Source organism: Camelus ferus, chromosome 4, assembly GCF_009834535.1.
Source record: "Camelus ferus isolate YT-003-E chromosome 4, BCGSAC_Cfer_1.0, whole genome shotgun sequence".
Classification (NCBI taxonomy): Eukaryota; Metazoa; Chordata; class Mammalia; order Artiodactyla; family Camelidae; genus Camelus; species Camelus ferus.
Genome location: NC_045699.1, coordinates 69,740,736 through 69,763,729, shown reverse-complemented (window position 1 = coordinate 69,763,729; position 22,994 = coordinate 69,740,736). Strand labels below are relative to the sequence as shown.

The 22,994-nt window shown below is 39.0% G+C and overlaps 1 protein-coding gene across 13 annotated transcripts in view; it reads left to right on the top strand.

Annotated features, from left to right (window-relative positions):
* Positions 1-22,994, top strand: part of FNBP1 (formin binding protein 1) — a 122,396-nt gene that overhangs the window by 57,678 nt on the left and 41,724 nt on the right. For all 13 annotated transcript variants that reach the window (XM_032478636.1, XM_032478642.1, XM_032478640.1 and 10 more), the window contains exons 5-6: positions 10,516-10,578; positions 11,734-11,838. In XM_032478636.1, coding sequence (XP_032334527.1) covers positions 10,516-10,578; positions 11,734-11,838 — 168 coding nt within the window. The remainder of the gene's footprint in view (positions 1-10,515; positions 10,579-11,733; positions 11,839-22,994) is intronic.

Below are 22,994 nucleotides of genomic sequence, written 5' to 3'. Positions count from 1 at the left end.
GTAATTATATTAAGATGAAAATTGAGGAAATTGTGAAACCTTTTAAAATTCTGGAAAGAATATCAGTGTGTACATGCCGATTTGTGGTGTTTTAATATAATGCCTCATGAACGTTTTCATTTTTTTTGTTACGTAGTGAATAGTAACCATTATGTAATGTGGCGTTGTGTTGATGTGCTGTAATTTGTAAAAGTTATTCTGATCATATTGAGTATTTAATTGTTTGGCCTCAAGTGCTCATTTTGATAGGTTATAATAACTGACTTCTGTTGCACTTTCCGTTTTATCCTCACAGTATCCCTTGGGGATGTGGGGTGCATTATCTTACACATTACCTGACTCACATTGTGCATCCAGGCAGCCTGCCTCGCAGGGCGATGCGTGTGCACACTCATGCTTTTTGCTCCCAGTGGGTTGTTTCCTTGAACTTACACCCAAGGATGCTGGCTGGACTGGCTAGCGTGACGGTCTCCATCAGCAGTGAGCGGTAGGAAGGGGCTCCCTGAGATTGTCTCATACCAAGCAGTATTTCTCCTTGAGACCTTTCACTCTTGGCTACCCTGACTTTTCTTAGTAAGTGATCTAATTTTCATGAGGATGACTCTTGAAACTGCAGTGGCACGTGATCATTTCCACTTTCTGGTGATGTTCGTGATCAGCACAAGGGGCACATCACAGCTAGAACCCAAATCCAGCTCTTCTGAGATCACGTCCAGTTGCCACTTCACTGGGCAACCCTGAAGGGCTGACAGTGAGCTTCAGATCTTCCTTACAGAGGAGAGTCCCCATCAGTAGTCGGCAGAGTCGCAGTGCCCGGCGAGGCTGTCGGGGAGGAGAGGACAGGACACAATCAACAAACCGGTTTGGGACTCTGGCATCCCCACCGGCTGTGAAACCTTAGGCAGGCTGTGCAGACTCTCTGAGCTCCCCGTTCTGAATATGTAACTGAGGGCTGATAATAATCAACCACCTTCCAGAGGGCAGGTACCAACCACCTGGCACCACGCTCGGTGGGCTGATATGTAGGCACTGCTCATCCCGTACCTCCTGCCACGTCCTTCTGCTTCTCAATGCAGAATCTCATTTGTATTCCAGAGCTTTTTGATCAGGGCTTATTACAGAAAACGGGAGCACACACAGGCCTCCTTGTGACCACATGTCATAACAGTCCCATACTGGGCATTTAAAAATGATCTTTCTAGGGGAGAAGGCATAGCTTAGTGGTAGAGAGCTTGCCCAGCATGCGTGAGGTCCTGGGTTTCATCCCCAGTACCTCCATCAAAATAAATAAATACATACACCTAATTACCTCCCCCCCCCATTTTTTTTTAAATGACCTTTCTGAAAAGGTTGAATTGGCAGATGGCATAGAAAGCAAGCTGTCTGAAAAATTTTAGGTTGAGCTACTGTTTCTCATGGCTGACACGAAATAATGTCTTGCTTAAGTGTCCTTCTTAACTGCCAGTCTAATACCTTTTGGGCCACTTGATACAGTGGCAAATCCCTCTGTCCGAAAGGACGGTTTAGAATTTATAGAATTACTGCTGAATCTCGTTACTGCATGTAGAGAGTAGTTCCACGTTCAGAACACTAATAGTAGGAGATGATTTTGTTATGTTTGTATAGATGAATTGCTAAGAAGAATGCATGGTGAAAAATAGCTCACTATGCAAAAAACGAGGTTTCCTTCCCTTTTCGAATGGATTCAAAAGGAAGTAGAAGACATTAAAGGAGTGGGAGAGACAGACATTCTCCTTGCCTTTGGGGCCACATCGTGATCGTGAGCCAGCTGTTTGATCTTAGCGTCTTAAAATCTCCAGCTGTGAAATAGGCTAGTAGTTGCTGCTCATGTTTTTAGAAGAAAAGATGATTTCTATGCAGTCATTTCCACATAGGCAATTTCTCAAATTACAGCTCAGCTCATTCACATCAGATTATGAATACCAGTGTTTGTCCTGACACACAAAAATGTGTTTGCTCATTTGGATGAAAATATGTTGATTTTTTAAAAAGTAAATTCTTTAAAAGAGAGCTTTGACTTGCCATTTGCGAGAGCACAGCCATCGAGGTTCCTTCCTGCCTGATGTTCGAGCCAGCAGCAGTTCTCGTGAGCAAACACGAACACTCCTGGAAGCCTGCGATGAGGGGGGCTCTTAACTTCTTTCCCTAATGGGCTTCGCTTAAGGCAAGTGTATTTTTGGCAAGATACTCACCTTCTCTTTAGAGACAATGGAATCAGTGGCCAGTCTTTGGGGTGAGTATAAGTCAAAGCATACAATGACTGTTCCTTCACTTTGTATTCAGTCTTTATTTTTATTTTTTAAATGGAGGTACTGGGGATTGAACCCAGGATCTCGTGCATGCTAAACTAAGCACACGCTCTACCACTGAGCTATGTCCACTCCTCTATACTCAGTCCTTTATTCTCAAACATAGATTATTAATGAGTCTGATTCTGTGACAATATCCGGGATTTACTGGTGTTCAATGATAATGAGTAGAAATAACTGGAAAATCGACAGATCTCTCTAAGGCACCATGATTTTTTTAATGTATAAAATCTGGAAATTTTATACTTGCCTGATTTTCCTGGATTTTTACAAATTTATAGTTAGTAACATTTCATCATCTCTTTAAGCTGACCACATGCAATAAGAGCTTCTATTTCTTTTATTTACTCTCCCTGTTTTTTTGGGAGGAGGGTGCTGCGATTCATTTATTAATTGCCAAACTTTTAAAAGAATGTTTCTAAAATGCTGAATCAGAGAACAAACCTCACGGTCCTTAGAAATCAAAATCCTCATTTTTCCAAGTTTCATCTGGATGTCATTTATAGATATATAGATACTTAAATAGAGAGATATTGATGTCTCTCTCTCTATATGGATTATATAATATTTAAGAGTATTAGTCCTACTGTAGATATAATTTATATTTTTCTTTATTGCCCATTTAATATAATAAACACTTTAATGTGTCTACATGAAAATATATAGTTTTAATAATTAGAATTTTAGTGGCTGTGTATTATTTTAATACTATTATAATTCATTTATTATTTGATCAACAGGCTATGGGCAGTTTCTGGTTAGCTAGTTAGTTAGTTAGTTAGTTATATAAACAATACTGTAGTGAATTCTTTACTTTCATAGCTGTTTTCTTTGTGTGTAGGGTAAGAATGATTTCTCCAAGCTGAATTCCCAGGAGTGAGCATATGAGGTCAATGCATACCAGATTCGTGGTTCTTGATTAAGATTTGGCCATTTGTAAGACTGATGGTCTTTAAGAGAAGACCATCTATAGATGAGATTCCCAAGTCACTGAAGAGACCAGCTTGGATGTGAATCGGCATATCTGAGACGTGGGTAATTCAGAGTTGCTATCAGGTAGATTTCTCTGGCAGAGCTGTTGTAAATATGCTCTGATTAGCAATTTTTACACACTTAATCAAGTTATTAAAGAATTTTAGAGACAGGGGTTCGGTTCCAACCTTTGAGTCTGCCTGGGGTTATCCACAGTGATTACCTCTAACTGCATATGAGGGATTTATGGAGATTTGTGGCTCCAGAGGGGGAATCAGGAGGTTCCAGCCAACATTTACTGGAACCTCCAAGTGTATTTCTCCCGGCAGGTGGAAAGAATGGTTCATTACAAAATCTTGGCCGGGAGCAGAATCACTTTTTGGCAATGGTTATCTGAAGAGTTCTAGAGGAAATAATTATACAGTACCTTCAGTGACTCACTAAAATTTTTATAAACCTCAGATAATGCTTGCAAGACCCCACATTATTAAGAATGGACCATAATAAAAAAATTTCCCAGTGTTTCAGAAATGTTTAAAACTTGATGCTTAAAAGCTATACATTCTTCTTAAATTTAGGTATTGAATAGGTCCTATTTATGAAATTTATGAAGGGACTTAATTTCCTATAAGGCAATTCTGTAGCACAGACCGACTCTAATATGTCTAGAATGTGTTTTTACAAGGGATGACAGCAAATAGATCAAACTTAGCATGAAGGAAAGCAAAAAGTAACAGGAGCTTATGTATATGATCAAGCTCATTACAAATCTGTTTTTGATTTATTCAGGCCTATTGAGATTCAACTGTGGATGCTCTGTTATAAAGCCAGAATGTGTAGAAAGAAAACACAGAAAAGCCAGGCAGATTTTAGATTTCATGATCTGGAAAAGGAGCAGTGGGTTTCAAGAGCTGTTCTTCCTTACTGGTGTTACTGCATTTATTTAAATAAATCAAAAAGCGGGAAACCCTGCAAAAGTTGTTGGTCTTTTGCATGAGTCACGCGTACACAACACTCACTGACAACCCCTGGTTTAACGTATGTTTAGAAGGTATGTTTTGTTTTGTTATGTCCTCTTTCTTTTGAAAGAACATGTGATAGTGGCATTCCATTAGTCAGGATTCTGTCACCACTGTGGTTCTGTCCCCTGCAAAACCATTGGTCTGGTGAACCAAAGAAATTTTATTTTATCACTTATGGGATAACAGACTTAGTTATCAAGATACTTAAATTCTGTCCTTGATTTCATGGATTTGAGATGCGACTTTGGGTTTTGTTTTTCTCCCTTGAAGCTGGAATGAGACGTTTTTCTTCCAAAAATTGTAAAAATTCTTTGACTCATGTTTTGGGCCTCACCTGGCTCTCCTATATCCGTCTCCTGTTGGCCTGATGCAGCATCACCCCACGCACCGTTGGCAGCAGAAGCCCAGCAGCCCAGAAGCCCAGCAGTAGTGTGACAGATACCCCAGAGCTGTGCAGGGCAGTGGCCCTGTCAACCTGTCCAAAAGCAGACTTTGGATTCCCTAAACTCCTTAATCATGCCCCCTTCCAATCTGCGACTCCCCCCGTCAGTAAATGGCACTCCTTTTTAACCTAGTTGTTCTGGACGAAAACGTGGGGCGCCCCAGACTTCCTTTTCCTTACACCTCACCTCCTGTCTAACTTCAATTCCTGTCAGATCTACCTTCAGTAAATGTTCTGAATCCAAACACTTATATCCACTCCCTCCATGATCCCCCCTAGTTCAGTCCCCTCTCATCTCTCATCTGGAGGACTGTCCTAAGCCTTTTATTTTTAATCCATCTCTCCTTCCAGGCTTGCCTCATGGTCAGTGGTCCAGCTCCCAATCTCCGTCTCCATCACCAGCTCTCCTTGAGGCAGGTGTAGCAGCCTCCTCCCTGGTCTCTGCCGCTCCTGCCCCCGTTTCAGTATACACTCCATGTAGCAGCCAGCGCAAACGTGATCATGCAAATCAGACCATGTCACTTCCCTTCTTAAAAGTTTCAGTAGCTTTCAATTAAGCTCATGTGGCTTGGGAGGCCATCCATGGTCTAGCCCTTGCCTTCTCCTGCTTTATCCTTCATCTCAGTCTGATTGCACTGGCATCTAGCTGTTCCTTGGACACACCAAGCCCTTTCTCACTTCAAAGCATCATAAGCTGTTCCCGCTCCTGGAGGGATGTTTCCGAGAACTTTGCAAACTTTGCAAGTTCACTCCTACTCTTGATTCAAGTCTGTCCGCAAACATCATCCCAGACCGCCCTATCTAAATATCCCCTGGACCCACACCCATCCCTCTCTGGTCCCTTAGCCTCTTTCTCTTACTGCTGTGTCTGCTAAGATTCACAAAGAAAGGGGCTTTGTCTTATTCACAAATAAAGCAGCACCCTGCACATGTGGGTGTGCAATTAACATGTGTTGAATGAATGGCTAAGTTAGACTTTAGGACCTTTCAGCTCAGGGAAGATTACCGTCCGTTAAGTTTCACCATCAACCTGGCATTCTATCTAAAATCCTTATTAAGGATGAGTTTCCTTATTTTGATTTGGAAAAACAGTTTCATACCTTTGGAAGAGTTCAAGTGAAGGACACAAGTCACTTGCTGCTTAATATTGATTGTTTTAAGGTCCTTTCACCCTGAGTTAATCGGGTGTCTTCAGAGGAATTAGAATTTTAAGGAATGTGAAAGGGATTATTTTGAAAAACAACTGAAAGACTGTTGGAGTCTAGGTAAAAAGTGTGGCTGTGGAGGGTTCTGGGTGGTAAAAGCCAGCATGAGAATAAGCAGACCTGTGGGGAAGGGTGCAGCCAGGAGAGGGGGTGAAGGAAACTCGCCTGAGCTGCTGGACCTGAACCTGGGCTGGGGAGGGGGCGCCCAGTGCCCGGATGGTCGGTGTTGTGGGGGAGTTAAGCAACTGAGCATGACATTGGGAGGTGGGCATTTTAGGAACTCTAAACAAGTTCATTGAGAAGGTTTTTTTTGTTTTTGTTTTTTTTTAACTATAAATGAATTTGGGGAAACAGGCCTTACTGAATAAAAGCAGAATATGACTCCTGGCATGAACATTGCTGGGTTTATGGTTTGGGACTTCAGTGAGCAGGTCTGAAGGTGCTTCGGTTTTCCTTCATGGTCCACGTAAATATCTGCACACGGAGATGTATCATTACGTTACTTAATCCCAAGTTAGGCTTAGAAGCTGCTACTGTTTAGGTTTTGAAGGAATTCTAATATTTTCTGGAAGCTCCTTCTTTTTCTTGGCCTGTTCAAGTTTTTGTGTTCCTTTGTTTTCATCTGTGGAATCTGACTTACTTAAAATTCCAGATGACTGACTGTCCTTGGTTGAGTATTTATTTATTTTTTTTCCTGCTTTTTTTTGAAGTGACTGCTCTCACATCGATGCCATCTTTTGCTTTTTTTTTAATGTAGCTTAAAAATTAATGATCTATTATATATATAGTAAAATGAGCAGCTGTTGTACCTAATTGTAGAGCGTGAATAATAAACATTCTGTTTGTCTGTTCAGCCTAAGAATGATTTCTTGCAGTGCAGTAAAATCTTCTTGGAAGCTTTGTCATTGTCATTTTGCTTTAAGTTAATGTTTGCCTACTTTAGGTCCCCTGTGACTTTTATCTCAGCTACCCCTGGTCCCTGGGAAATTTCTAAAAAATTTTTGAAGGCTGATTCTATTTGTATAGATTTTACCTGTATATTTTTAAGGTTGAACTGAAAAGTTGAAATGAAAGTAAGTTTAGCTGTCACCCCAGATACCATCATGCATGTAAAAAAGTCTTTTATTGTGTTTGAAGAGAAACTAAAGCATCATATTACAGGAGAAAGCAGGGAGCATTTTTCTGGGTCTCTAGAGATGGCATTTCCTGTCTCTCCTCTGATAGGAGAAAAGAGCTGTGATGACTTCACTATGTGGCTCCAAAAGAAGTGCTTATTATCTTTTTCTTGAGAACAATTCCTCTTTATTTAGAGCTCGGAGGCACACTTTTTAGATACACACTTGCTCACTGTCCAGTGAAGAAATGTTTTGCCATTGTTTGTTAAGAAACACCAAACCCATCAGGCAAGCTGGTTGGTTTCTTTAACTTTGTAACTGTTAAAATAGCTTTTCCGATTAAAGGAGGGAGGCTAGAGCTGGCTACAAAGGACGGCTGCTATTTGGGTCGTGGGATGCTCAGAACCGAAAGGAGGGCTTTTGTTCATTCCATGAGTTTCCTGAGGGATCAGGCGGCTCAAAGTTGATTTTGTGTTGGAGGCAAATCAATTTTGGAGGAACACACACTAAGACTAAAGACAGACTAGAAGGAAAATCAACAGCACCTGGATTTTTTTCTTTTTCTTAAGCCACATGAAATGTCACAATCAGAAGTGTGGTTCTCAGGTGATTGTTTTGGGGCAATCATGGTGGGGGGCGGGTAGGGAAGGTGTTGTGATCTTCCCAGGAGTCCTTCGTGGGAAAAACCTCACCAGGGAAGTCAAGGTCCAAACCACGCTTGAAAAATAAATTCATATTTATTATTAAACATTTGAATGAAGACGTGGCAAGAGAATTTACTCTGTAGGTTTTCCACCAAAAAGATCCCCAGTGCTTGCAAAACATGCCCTTCTTGGGAAGATTGTCGTCTTCAGAGAAGATTCCTTAGGCGGTGAAGCCGACCCAGCGTCTGTCACCTGTGCTGGTCTCTGTGTGGGTTTCCTCTGCATCAGCATGGCCCTGGCTGTGAGGGAAGGAGCTTTCGTTTTGTGAAAACGTTCGTTTCAGAGTTGCGGTCGAGATGCCGCAGACACTTAGAGCACAGCTCCGAACTGGGCACCGAGGTTTTCTTTTTCTTCTTGTATGTCTTTGTCTTTCAAAGCAAGATTTGCGGGGAATCGGGCTATCTTTTCAGCAAACTGTGAAACACAGCAGACCTGCTTCCCCTGTACAGTTTGGGAAGTGGACGAGGGACTCTCAGGGCCCTCCTCCCAAGCCATCTGTCTGCCCTCTCTCCACCCACCCCCTCCGTCCCCCAGACCCGCCTCCTTCCTCCCTCCGTGCTTCCTTAAAGTGATATATGTGACTTTCAGAAAACCTGCCTGCACGCTGTACTTCCTCCAAAGTCCCCCAACTCTGCTCTCAGCTCCTCTTACTTCTCCCAAAGCCTGATCATTTCTGGCTTGTGTATTCCTCCCTTCGACCCTGTCTCTTTTCTGTCCTATCCCTGTGTCTATTATGATACTTGGAAAATGAAGCCCCGTGGGGCCCCTCTGGGTTCACAGAGACCAAGAAAGAAATTGCTGGATGGATAAACCTTGCTGTAAAGAGGCGCTTAAATCAGTGAAACGTGACCTCAGAAGAGAGACAAAAAGACATCTCCTTATAAAGGAGCACTGTTCTTTAAAAAGAAAAATCTGATTTTGTCTCCTCCTCCCTGGGCCCCCAGTAGTGAGTTGCCTTTTGTGACTCAGCTAAGCCCCGGATTCTGACCATGTGAGGTGGAAGGCTCCGAGGCTGTACCGAGGAGACCTCTTCGTTTCTGTCTCTTTTACCTTGGCTTCCCCACAGCTCACCCTGACCACCAGTGCCCACCTTGTCGGCCAGAAAACAGACAGCACATTCAAGCCTAGTAATTGAAGGAAGGTCGTTTATTAAAAGGAGCATTTACCACTTGTGGAGAGGGTTCAGGAAAGCCATAAGGGATGGTGCGGTACCCCGGGGCTAAGCACGGTGAGGAGCTGCTGGGAGCCTGGGTCTAAGAGGCAGGGGAGCCTTGTAGGAACTTCAGATGTTAGCTGCGGGGGCGCTCCTGGCCCGAGCTGTGGTCTTTGGTCAAAGGACCCAGCCAGCCCATAGCATCCTAGCGAAGAGAAGCTACAGATGTAAATTCCTGCCCTCTGAGATGCCACAACCTCTCCAGGGCAAATTTTACAGAACCGGGGGTCATGGGGTTCCATTCATGAGATCTAGGCAGGTTCCATTCATGATTCCAAACGTTGGAATTACTCTGATATCTCGGCCCAGCAAATTTGATTCACCGTCAAATCCTGGTGGTTTTGCTGATCAAAGGACACCCAGAATCTGTCTCTCACCACCTTCACCGCTACTCCGTGATCCAAGTCCCCATCAACCCTAGGGTTGGAGACAGACTCCCACCTGGAACCTCCCTTCACAACCTAGCACTTCTGTACTTGGAGTCCTCCTTGGCTTCCTGGCTCATGCAGAGAAAAAGCCTACGAGCCCCTACACAGTCTGCCCCTTTCTTCCTTGACCTGCTTTCCTAATATTCTTCTTTTTCCCTTCTAATATTCTTGAGGTTTACTTTGTCCTAGCCCTCTGGTATCCTTGCTGGTCAACACCAAGCACTTACCTGCCCCAGGGCCTTTGTAGATGGCAGGGAGGTAAATTTATCATGTTTAGAAAAATCTAAATAATGGGAACATCCATCCACATGAAACTTTTACACAAATGTTTGCAGTAGCATTATTCATAATTGCCCCAAACTGGGAGCAACCAAATGTCCATCAACTGGTGAATGGAGAAACAAAATGGGGTGCATCCATACAATGGAATAGCATGCAGCAATAAAAAGGAATAAAGTACCAATACTTGTGATAACGTGGATGAACCTTGAAAACATTGTACTAAATAAACATTACAGAATAATGAAGGCATTGTGCCAGTCACAAAAGACTTCATATTGTATGAGTCCATTCATATGAAACATTCAGAATAGGCAAATTTATACAAACAGAAAGTAGGGTGGTGGCTGCCTAAGGCTGAGAGGGATGGAAAGATGGAGGGAGTTGACAGCTAAAAGGTACAGCATTTCCTTGGGGGACAATAAAAAGGTTCTAAAATTGATCGTGTGATGGTTGCATATTCTGTGACTATATTAAAAATCACTGAACTGTACAATTTAAGTGGGTGAATCGTATGGTATATGAATTGCATCTCAAAGCAATTAAAAGTAAAAGTAAAGCTCTAAGTGATTGCTGTCTTAAACAGTCCTGTCATTTTTGCAAGTAGTGTATATAAGTCTTAGAATTCAATATTCTTTTAGCTAAGGTTTGAGAGGGAACTCACTATTTTTAACTCTTAAATTTCTTTGGATTGCACACACTAGATATTCAATATTTAAATATCATTTAACTGGATGAATTTTTTTTTCTCAAGTGTTAATATGAGAACGAGTGGGTATTAATCACAGGTGTGTTCCCCCTCCAGCACTTTCATGATGGACGGAAGGCCCAGCAGCAAATAGAGACTTGTTGGAAGCAACTTGAATCAGTAAGTGAAAAATAAACAGCTCAAGAAATGTCTTTATAGAGGGGAGGGTATAGCTCAGTGGTAGAGCGCATGCTGAGCATGCATGAGGTCGTGGGTTCAATCCCCAGTACCTCCATTAAATAAAGAGAGAAAAAAAGGAAAAAGAAATGTCTTTATAGATTTTCTAATTTGAATTTAACTTAAGCTTGAATCAACTAGTAAATAGAAAACAGAGACATTAATGTCTTTAGAGATTTTTTATAATTTGAATTTATCCTGTTTCCATAAATTATTATTGAAAGTAAAATATTGAGCCAAAAAGAGCTCCAGTAGTATGTTTTTCTAAAAATCTTATGGAAAGAACAAAGATTAGACAGTTTTGATGAAAAGAAACGCAGATTTTGAAATGACTTCCTGAAATGATGACATGTAGCAACTCAGTTCATATAAGAGTGCTTTTGGGGGGATGTAGAAAAAATTGTATCTTCTCATAGGAATCTCAGAGTTCCACTGAAAATTACTTGCCCTATATATCTGGAGGAAATTCTAATTTGAAAAGCTACATGCACCCCAGTGTTCATAACAACACTATATACAATAGCCAAGACATGGAAGCAACCTAAATGTCCATCAACAGATGACTGGATAAAGAAGTTGTGGTAAATTTATACAATGGAATACTACTCAGCCATTAAAAAGAATAAAATAATGCCATTTGTGGCAAAAAGGATGAACCTAGAGATCGTCATGCTAAATGAAGTAAGCCAGAGAGAGAAAATATACCACTCATGTGGAATCTAAAAAAAGGAACAAAAAGGACACTAATGAAGTCATCTATAAAATAAAAACAGATTCGAAGACATAGTAAACAGTCTTATGGTTACTGGGGGAAAGGGAGTGGGAAGGGATAAACTTGAGAGTTTAAGATTTGCAAATGTTGGCCACTATATATAAAAATAGATTAAAAAAAACCAAAATTCTTCTGTATAGCACAGGGAATTATATTCAGTATCTTGTAGTAACCTTTAATGGAAAAATATGAAAATGAATATATGTATGTATATGCATGACTGGGACATTGTGCTGTACACCAGAAATTCACACATTGTAACTGACTATACTTCAATTTAAAAAAAAAAAAGTACTTGCCCTACCACTGTTTTCCTCTGCTTTTAGAGTAAAAGACGATTTGAGCGGGATTGCAGAGAGGCTGACCGAGCCCAGCAGTACTTTGAGAAAATGGATGCTGACATAAATGTTACAAAAGCAGATGTCGAAAAGGTAAGGTGGAAAGTGAGAGTTTTTCTTTCATTTCCCCTTTTAATGTTCGTCACGGATCCTCCCAAACTGCTGATCCCCAAGTTCTCCTTTCTGATGCAACCACAAAAGGCCACTCAAGTTGGGACCATTTTCATTTTGTGTCAAGGGTGGTGGGGAGAAGCTAAAATTTGGGGAATCTTCAGTATTATGATTTGAGCAGTTTATTGATTTGTTTAGTTACCAGGATGATAACATGGAGACTTAGCTGTGAACATTTCACAGAGGGTGGTTTCCGGAATCTTTGGTTCTTTCTCTTAATGGCTTTTCAAAGAAAATGTTAACCTCTTAAAAGCTGGAGCAGACCAGCCAGCGCCCTCTGGAAGAGCCTCTCTGCTTACAGAGCTTCCCTTGAAAAGATAAAGATTCATGCTACTGGCCTGACTTTTAACGGATTCCTTCAGGTTGATTACAGGTTGAAGGCTTGCATTTGTTAAGTCCTCTCAAAAGCTTTTTTCAAAATGCTCTTGTGTTGGCAGTCAGGAATACTGTAATACAGTAAAAGCTTGTACTGTGTCTTTTTGTGGTTCCCTATGTGCTTTTCCCTAGGAGCTAAATTTTCTTTTTATAAAAGTCATCAATATAGTGTAAACAAAATTAGGCTGTAAAGTAACAGTATTCATTCATTACTGCCCAGGGCTCTGTTGGCATTCACAGCCTCATGCTTTATGTGAGGGGAAAACACTGCATTTTCCTAGATTTCTTTCACTTTTGCCAGATTAGTTGGAGATGAATTAGTTGGAAACTAGTGTGAATTAGTTATTTAGTCATTTGCCAAATTCTGACAAATTCCTTGTTTAAAACCTAGGTATCTATTAGTATGCCTTCCTCTAAAAGCATCTAATATTATATTAAAATATACATTCTCAATATCTGTATTTGATTTTGAATAGGGATATTTACTTTACCAAAAGATATATTAATTTGCTGGTAAAATTACCCTAAATGTGTCATAAGTTCCCATAAAATATTAACTCCTCAAAGTATTTAATATGTTATTCAATTAAAATAGATTGACCCAAAGTTTATTAAAAATTTTTTGGAGGGTTAAATGGATTTAAATCAGTATATATGCCCCAGAAACATATCTGGCACAAATGTATGTGTTCTTTATCAAATATTTTATTACCTCAAATGTAACATTGGAGTGATTTTTGTTTATTGAAAGACTTTTTTAAAAAGTATTACTTTACGGCCCTTTCTTTGTATAAAAGCTAGCAATCCCGACTCATTGGACGTATCTGGAAATATAACCAACCAAAAGGGGGAGAAAAAAGTTAAAGCATCCAACTATTGTTAATAAAAGTTATTTTAACTTTCAGAGCCTTTTCTTTAAAAAAGGATTATGTATGTTGCATATGTACAGTGTAAAGAATAATAGAAGGAACAGCTGCTAATCTATAACCTTTCTTAAGAAATAAAATCTGCAGGGGAGGGTATAGCTCAGTGGTAGAGTGCATGCCTAGCATGCTCGAGGTCCCGGGTTCAATCCTTGGTACCTCCACCCAAAGCAAGAAATAGATAGATGAACCTAATTACCCTCTCCCTTGCCAAAAAAAGAAAGAAAATCTAATTGTTGCCTTTGAAGTCTTCCTCTCTAACTTCCTCCTTCTGCTCTTCACTCTAGAGGTAATCTTTGTCCTTAATTTGGTGTTCCCCACCTCCTTGCTTCTTTAACAGCTTTACTGCAGGTGTATATATCGCCAGAGTTCATTTTATAATTTTGCATCTTTTTCACCCTTACATAAGCAAAATCATACTTCTACTTCTTTTCTTGTGACTTAACTGTTTTTCATTTGGTATTGTGTTTTTAACTTAATTCGTATGGAGTATAGAACACATGACTTTTATGTATTAATTTTAGAGCTAGATGCCTTGCTAAACTGTCTTTTTATTTCTGTTTTGGGGCTTTTTGTAGAGAGAGTCATAACACGAGCATATAATGGCAGTCTTAATTTCTCTTGTTCAATCTTTATGCCTTTTATTTATTTTTCTTATCTTCGTCTGCTGGTCATGACCTCCATTATGCTGGCAGAAGCACTTATTGTAGACTTCTTTATCTCGCTCTAGATTAGAAAGAGAGTGCTTCAAATGTTTCCCCATTAAACATGATTATAATATACCCTTTATCAGGTTAAGGGATTTCCCTTCTTTTCCTATTTTGCCAAGAGGTTTTTTTTAAGCTTGACTTGATATTATTGAATATCGTCAAATACTTTTTTTCTGCTTCCTTTAATTCATTCATGGATAGATTATATTATGAAATTTTCTTATATTGAACCAAATTAGCATTCCTGGGACTAATATAACAAGTGTATGATGTATTTTATGTATATATAGCTGAATTTATTTTGTTAACATTTTACTTTAGATTTTACACTTACACTCACTGAAACTGATCTGTAATTTTCCTTTCTTGGCTGTTGTAGTTTGCTTTACTTATTATCAGTTTTGGAGCGTTCCTCTTTTTTCTATTATCTGAAGTATATGTGAGATAAATTAACCATTCTTTAAGTGTTTTGTAATACATTATTGTGAGAGAGTTTCTAACTACTGATTCAATTCTTTTATTGTCTGCTGCTTTGGTTGGTCCTGGTGTGTTGTGTTTTTCTAGAAATATATCCATTTCCTCCTAAGTTTTCAAATTTATTGCCCATAATATCCTCTCACCTTAATTTTTTTTTTATGTTTGTTGAGGCTTATTTTATGGCCTAGTACAAGGTCAATTTTTATAAATGTTCTCTAAGTGATTGAAAGGAATGTGTTGTGTCCCCATTATTTATTCCTGATATGGTTTATGTATACTTTTTTCTTTGGTTGGGGGCGGAATCTGTTTTCGAAAATCATCTTTTTATTAGCATTTTCCAAGAACCAAAATTTGTCTTTATGGAACTTCTCTTTTCTATTTTTATTTTCTATTTTACTGAGTTTCTTTTTCTTCTTCTTCTTCCTCTTCTGTCAGTATCTTTGGATTTATTCTATTGCCCTTTTAAAAATTTCTTTCTTCAGATGTTTACCTCTTTTCAACTTCTCTTCTTTTCTAATATAAGCATTTAAGGGGCAAAGTTCCCATTTAAGTACTGTTTTTCCAAAAAACACAAATTTGGGTACATAGTAATATTATTATTGTTCACTTTCAGGTTTTTGTATATTTTTTCTTTTACTATTTAGTCTTTCCTATGATTTATTTGGAAGCACATTTCAAAATTTCCAGTTGCGTGACATATTTAATGGCAGTGGCTGGTGATCCCTGAGTTAGCTGTTATGATGATAATGGTGGAAGATTTGCCATTTTCTGTCCATCTTGCTCTATCATTATGAGATTATTTTATTAAAAAATAAAGTGTAGAATTATAATGTCTTCAACATGCTTTAATTTTTTATCCACGTGTGATGATCTTTCTACAGTAATGATATATGCCTTGAACTCTCCTTTACCTGACATAAATCTACCTTTTCTTTGGGTTAGCATTTGCCTGGCAAGTCTTTCCCATACCTTTAGTCTACCCGTTTCCTTGTCCTCATATTTAGATGTGTCTCTTGTAAATGTCATATGGCTGGATTTCTTTTTCATCCACTCTCCTAGTCTTCATCCTTCACCTGGAGAGCTTGGATTGACGTATACCGTCTCGTTTTATTTCTGTTTGCCTCACTTTGTCTATGTTTCCTTTCCCCTTTCCCTGACACTCTGTTCCTTGCCTTCTTGAGTTTGGAAAGTTTTGTTTTGTTTTGCTTTCCTCATTCCATTTTCTCCTCTACTCTTTGGAGATTATGTATTCTATTTCTCTGCTTTCACTGGTGAACCTAGACATTTTAACAGCTGTTTCCAAGCTAACTATAAAGTAAATTAGGATCTTATGTCCTCCCAACCAACCTTAACTCCCTCTTGACATCGCAGTTTATTTGTGACTATTTTTGGCTCAACTGCATAGATTAGATTTCAGTAATTTTTTACAGTTCTGTAAGTACACTTTCTGTTTTCTTTGTTCACCATTTATTTTTGTTTCTGGGGTCTTATTCTTTCTGCCCAAAGGACACCTTCAGAAGTTCCTTTAGTGGAGATTTATTACAGTAAAACCTCAGTTTTTGTTTGATGGGAACTGCCTTTTTTTTCACTCTCAGTCTTGAAAGATGATTTCTCCACGAAGGCAGCCCTAGGGTGATTGTACTGTGCCTGGAGGAACTTACCCTACTGTTTTCCGGCTTTCCAGTGTAGCTGAGAAGTCACAGTGGGTGACAAATCAGTATAATTGTTAAACTTTTGAAGATAGTTGCTCTTTTCTTCTTGGTAACTCTTAAGATCTTTTTTCACCTTTTGTCTTTGTTGTTCAGAAAAATAGGTGTGAATTTCTTCATCTTCCGTTTGATTCATTGAGTCCAGACTGGAGTTTCCTGCCATTTGTCTATCCTTCATTTTCCACTGAAACTCTGATCCTAAGGCATAAGTTAAAATATCTACTCCATTCCCTCCAGCCTATTAACCTTTATTTAATTCCTTTAGCTACAACTTTCATTTCATTAGTTCTCTCTTAAACTGTGTCTAATCTGCGGTTTAACATGTCCATTAAGTTTCCAGTTTCAGTTGTTACATTTTCATCTCTAGAAGTTCCTCATAGTTCTCTTTAAAACCTGTATAGTCATTTGTTATTTTCATGTTGCTTTGTCACACTTTTGTACCATATTTTACTTGTTTAAACATATTAAACACACTGATTTTATATTCTGTTTAATTTCAGTATCTACAATCTGCGTGGGCCTGATTCTTCCATTTGTTGAGTCTGCTGACTTGTTTATGGTGACATGTGTCCTCCTGTATTTTTGTCCTTTTTTGCTAAAATGCCATAAACACACTGCTGAAAAGCCTTATGTTCTGGAAAAAAAAAAGCTGCTAAAAATAACAAACAGGACTTAACAGGGGAAAATAGGCTTAGAAACAGATCACTGAATACATACAGAACTTTGTAACCAAGGAGCCAACAAAACAGCAATCCTAGTAAAACTACTAGCATTTGCATTGAGCATCCCAGCCCTTGGCCTTGAAGATGTAGGTCCTTCTGAGTATTAGGGCCTTCAGACACATAGATTCTTAAACGCATTCACTTCAAGATAGAGACTACTTTCAGCAAAATGAAAACTCTGATCCAGGATGTGGCTTCCTGCATTTATCTGTTGTTTTCACGAAGGTGGAAATATCTTCCCAGATTTTGCATTCCTAGTCCCAGCTTGACCAGCTAGCTCAACAAACTGGAGGTCGTAGCAGTCCTTAAAGCCACTAGCCAGCTGCTAGTTGCTGTTTTGTAGATTTTTATCCTCTTTCTTCCTTTCTCTTTTTAAAATTGAAATGTAATTGACTTACAGTATTATATTAGTTTCAAGTGTATTTAGCTTTTTTCTTAAGATCTGCATGACATTGCCAAGTCTTAGCCATGATTGCTTCCAAACATTCCTTTACTCTGAAAAATTGCATATAGACCGGTAGAACTTCTGTGTTATACCAACATCCCTGCTGTATATTTCAGTCACATCAGAAGGTATAAGTCACAGCCGAAAAACATGTGAGATTCAGAGCAGATTGTGTGTGATTATAAATATGTGTTTCTTGGAATTTTATCTCTGGGTTCTCCAGGGAGCTGGCATTACCTACCAAGCCAGGACTGTGTCGGTCTAAATTTCCAACTTGGGGTTGGGGATCCACCACACATACTGTGTGAGTTCTAGTTCTTTGTGGGTGAAAAATTTCCAGGATGACTTTTTAAAAATTTTTTCTCCCTCGGGTCAGATCCAAGGTAGTTAAACTATCAAAAGTGCAATTAATTGCTGGGTCTAGTCACAGCTTTAAGACTTTTTGAAAGGTACAGTCAAATTGAATTGCTCTCCTCAAGTGTTTTAATACTTCCAAGGATGTATTATTTTTTCTTATACCAAGAGCATCATTTTGTTGTTTTTCAGGACGTACTAATTATTTCCTCCCCAAAGATATGATAAATAACCAGATTTTAGCATTGCAAACATTGAAGCTGATGGAGTAGTGTCTAAACATTGGAATTCTTAAGTTATTTTGCTCATAAGTGTGACTTGAAGCACTGTAATCCCCCAAAACAGTGATTTGCCTGCCGTATCAGTTTTTTGCGTTTTCGCCTGGAAGCCTCTTGTCAGTGTCCAGCTGAAAGAATGCAGTATTTCATCTCTTATGGTTACTTAATGTAATTTCCCAACGTGACTCCTGACAGTCTTTGAATCTAATAGAAATGTCTTTTCCTCCAGTTTCTGAAATGATTAAATCATCCAATTGTATTCAAGGTGCCGCCCCCTCTTTTTTCCAGCAGTCAGTTCCAAAACGCTTGGAATGAGATGCCCGTGTTTACTAAGACGTTGTCTCTGCTCCCACCATAAGTAGGATGGACTTTCCTAAATTGCCTTTGTGTTTGATGATACAGTCGCTGTATGTATCTTCTAAGCTGCTTAGGATTGGGGTATGGGCCTCATTTTCTTCTTCTTTTGAGAAGTCAAATGCTCCACATAGGGATTTACACTGTGTTCAAATTGTCTAAATCTGCCTGAGTCCACGTGGGGCATCAGAAGACTTTTGCTTTGTGTTCAGTGTCAGTGTAGGCAGATGCTTAAGCATTTGCTTACCAGAGGGTACATGTTAGCCTGGAGGCACCTAGTTTAAGTAAAAGTAAATTTATATATAGAAAGTAAACGTAAGAAAAAGCTGGCAGTTTTATCTCTGGGCCAGTGAACATATTTGGATGTTGTGAGGATGCTATGTTCCTTAGAAGAATGATGAGGAAAGAAAGTAAGTTCAATGGCATGGTATTTATTGATGATTAAAACTCAAGAAACTATGCAGTCTCTTTTCCTTTGCCAAGATGCCACTGTCAGAGAGTTTTGAATTTGAAGACTTGGAACAAGTTGTAGTGATTTGGAATTAATTCATCTGGGTTTGTGAAAGAACCAATATATGCTGGAATAGGTCATCTCGTGGCTCGTGACCCATACAGTGAAGTTGAAAGTAAAACCAAACTTTTTCCCTTTTAATGAGATAGAGAAGACAGTCCATACCATCTGTCTTGTAAGTCAAAGGTCTGCAGGGGAACATGGAAAAATCAGATCACATTGTATCTTACTCATATCGTGGAGATTACTTGTGAAGAGTCAGCATTCTAAGTAACCATTCATTTATTTTACAGAAATGTTGCTAGTAATTTTCCTCTTGCAGTTTGCTTCTGCTTTCCATCCAACTAAATTCTGAGTTTTTGCCTATTTCTGTTTTCATGCGGCCCTCCAGATGAGTTACCTCATACTTTTTTTTTTAAAGGGACTTCTAATGGAATCATGATTTCATGGTCTTACTCTCTCTTTTAAAAAAACGTCTAACTTGTGGACAGAATTCCTGAGTTGTGAAGTGTTCCCATTCATTCCTTCATTCCTTCTCCCGTTATTTGTTGACCTTGTGCTGGTGAGATGTGGGGGTGGCACAGATACCAATATGGATTCGCACAATCTTTGGAATTTGCCTTTCAGGGGGAGGGAAATAGCTCAGTGGTAGAGCGCATGCTCAGCATGCACAGGGTTCTGGGTTCCACCCCCAGTACCTTCATTAAAAAAAAAATGTTTTTTTTTTTTTATGAATTTGCCTTTCATTTTCTTTCTAATATTTAGTTGATCATTGTGAATTTTCCCACATGCGCCCTAAACAATTCTTGAACGGCATTTTGGTGACAAACACTTTAAAGTCCGGTTTATCTGTCCCTGTGCTTTGGAACAGTAACATACTAGGCAGACGTGGCTGAGAGGCAGTCCCTAATCCCTGCCTTCTGATAGTGCTGCAGCTGGCTGGTGTGGTGCTGGGATGAAAAAGGAAAAGGTTATCAAAATGAATGGAATGTGAACTAATATTTCCGAACAGAGAGAACAGTGTTTTCTAAATGCATGCATTAAACTGAGTTCATCCATGTCAGGCAATGAATAATTCTCTTTCTCTAATTCGCCCTTGCCTTGTGACTGTTGGCTCTTACATAATTTCTAAATGCAAAATAGGATATTGTTTAACAGAAGCTGCAGTTAGTGGTTACAAGTAGCTGCAGAAATTGTCAGTGAGTTCAAGTTACGGTTTAAACTCTAGCATCAGTTTCTCATTTTCTTCTAGGTCTTGTTTCATTTAACTTGTGTGAGTCTTACTGCCAGAGTCTTCATTTTCTGGGCAGTTGTTTGCCATGAAACAGTTAACTTGGCTTCTTTATTCAAATTCATTGCAATGCTGAGTGTTGACTAACCAGAAGAATTCTCCATACAATGTGAGAGGTGGCCTTATTTGGCTTAATTATGAGTTTTAGTATATTATCTGATTTAAGGAAATGTTTTCAAAGTTAAATTAAACTAAAATGCTGACCACAAGCCCTTAGTGTATCTGTTTCTTAGGGAGTTTGCATTCTATTTTTGCGTGATATTATGGCTTCTAGAACTATTTGGCTTTGAACATTATTAGCTTTTAAACTCTACATAGATGTCCCTGTCATGAAGTAGATTAGGACATTCTGAGTCATTTGTGAACTGAAGTAGAATTCTAAGAAGTATGTGATAAAAGTTTCTGTTTCTAATTAAAATAAAATACGCACGTACTCTTTTTAATGTGTTGTATATTACATAATAGAATCTTTTAAAAAGAAAAATAAAATTTTAGTGAAGAATCTATGTCCATTTTAAGTGAGAATGAAGGAATTTACTTTGAATGATTATCAAAGTTTGATAATTATCTTGATAAAACCAATGAAATTTAGTTGGAATCAGGGATGCTGGCTCTCTGAAGCCCAGGCAGGGTAAAGCTGGTTCTGTTCTAACTGAAGCCAGCTGAGTAGCAGAGTGTTAAATTTTTTTACCATTTGGGGAAACATTCTCTAGCAGGATGACTACCTTAGAAGGAGTTGTCCTGTTCCATTTTCCTCCTCTGCCCTTGCTGTACCTATGAGGTTGACATCTTTATGGAACGTGTTAATATCTTCCCCAAATTTGTTTCATGTAAATAAAATGTCTGACTGGTTCTCTGAAGGAATTATTCATTGCAACAATTTAGAAAACATTTTTTTTTTTTTTTCCAAAAGAGGAAGTGGTTAGTATGAGGGCAGGAAATAAATTTTGCAACTGCAGCTTGATCTTTCACTGTAAAATTTTTTTCATTTGCAACAAGAGGAAAATGTATAGAATTAAAAAGACACTTAAAATAGATTTTGCTGCTATAACTATTGTTTTAGAAGAGGGACAACGTTTAAATCAAAGATTCTAGAAAAGTCACTCTTGGCATCCCCTTGTATATATCTGTCCTGTAAGCAGTCGTAACTGCAGTGGTCGTATTTTGTTTACTTTGCCTCTCAGTGTGCCTGTATTAAATGAACATCCTGAATGGTTTAGATTGTTTCCATGAATATTTGTCCTGAGTAACAATGGTTATGTTTTCTTCTTTTGATGCTTCGCGTGGGGAGTGGAATTTAATGGAAATGTTCTCTAATAAATGGGGAATAAATGTATTTATATTTGAAAACAGGACACAACTTTGATCTGTGTCATAAATAAATATTAGTAGTATGAGTTGCTTTTTTTTAAAGCTGTGACATTCAATATTAGTTTTACCATTAAAAGCGATGTTGTGATAGGCATGTTGAGACAAAATTATTTACTCTGGTGCAACGTTTCACATACAAATACTCTTAAAGTTGTATTCAGCTCCTAGGTTTAGTTCGTTTGTTAGCAATTACTGCAGTCCCTATATTGTTGACCTTAATTTTCACTTATTTGCTTAGGAAATAAGTGATTTTTACACAGAAGATGGAGGTTGGGTAAATTAACATTTGAAAAAAGACAGGAAAGTCAAAAGGTCAAGATCTCAGAGTATCAGAAATGTTGGGGTTGGAGGTGCTCCCCCAAGTGAATTTATACAAAGACTAAATACTTTTTTTTTTAATTTAAGAAGTCCTTGTGAGCTTTTTGGGGGGTGGTAATTAAGTTTATTTACTTATTTAAATGGAGGTACTGGGGATTGAACCCAGGACCTTGTGCATGCTAGGCACACGCCCTACCACTGAGCTGTACCCTCCCCTCCGCTTGCTCTTAATCTTGATAGTATATGGAAGTGAGTTCAGATCTTGTTTCTACCACTCTCCTGATGGTATGGCATGATGCAATCTGCTTAATCTCTAAGCCTGTTTCCTTATCTAAACGAAGGATGCTATTACACACATCAAGGGCTAGTTGTGAGGGTTCACAGTAAGGTTTCAGTGGTTCCTGATGTACACGGGGCAGAGGCCTATTTCTGGGTGCAGCTAATTGGTTGACACTGTTGTCATCTGTATCTTGCCTGTTTGTGTCTGTTTGATTATTTCCGGCTCCTCACTCCTTAGTTCTTCCCCTTTCAACCTACTGTGAATCAACTGAGTATATTTTGAAATTCTAGGCATTCTACAAGAATATTTTATAACAAATGGTTCAGAGCATCAATAGGATTATAAAGAATACCTTTCGTGAGGGCCTTGGTTAGTGGATAACAATGAGATGGAGAGACGAGGAAAACGAGTCACTTGGTGAATAAGGTAACGTGTATAACATGCCAAGCTGCATGATGAAGATACTCAGAGCAGCCACAGTTAAAAAATGATCAGTGAGGTGCATCGTATATGAAATCGTCTGGTCCTATGACCAGCAAATATTCAGAGCTCAAAAGTTGCTCATAGATCCTGCCTCTGAAAAAGCCCTATGTAGGTTACAGGTTGTTGGGATAGGGCTGAAGGAGGAATTGGGACTTGAATATGAAGGGTGGGTAGAAATTGAAAAGAAGGAACAGAGAGGGAGCCTCAGAGGTGGAGGGAACTTCATCCCAGGCACTGGGGGACGCATGCTGCCGGGGCTGAGCTGCCTGACACAACGTGGGGCCGAGTAGTAGCTCCCCGAGAGGTGAGACCAGGATGGCAGTGAAGGATATTAAGAGTGAAAGGGGGAGGGGGGAGGGTATAGTGGTAGAGCACATAAGCTCAGCACGTATGAGGTCCTGGGTTCAATCCCCGATACCTCCATTAAAAAAAATTAAATAAATAAATTAATTACCTCTCCCTCCCTCCCCCAAAAAA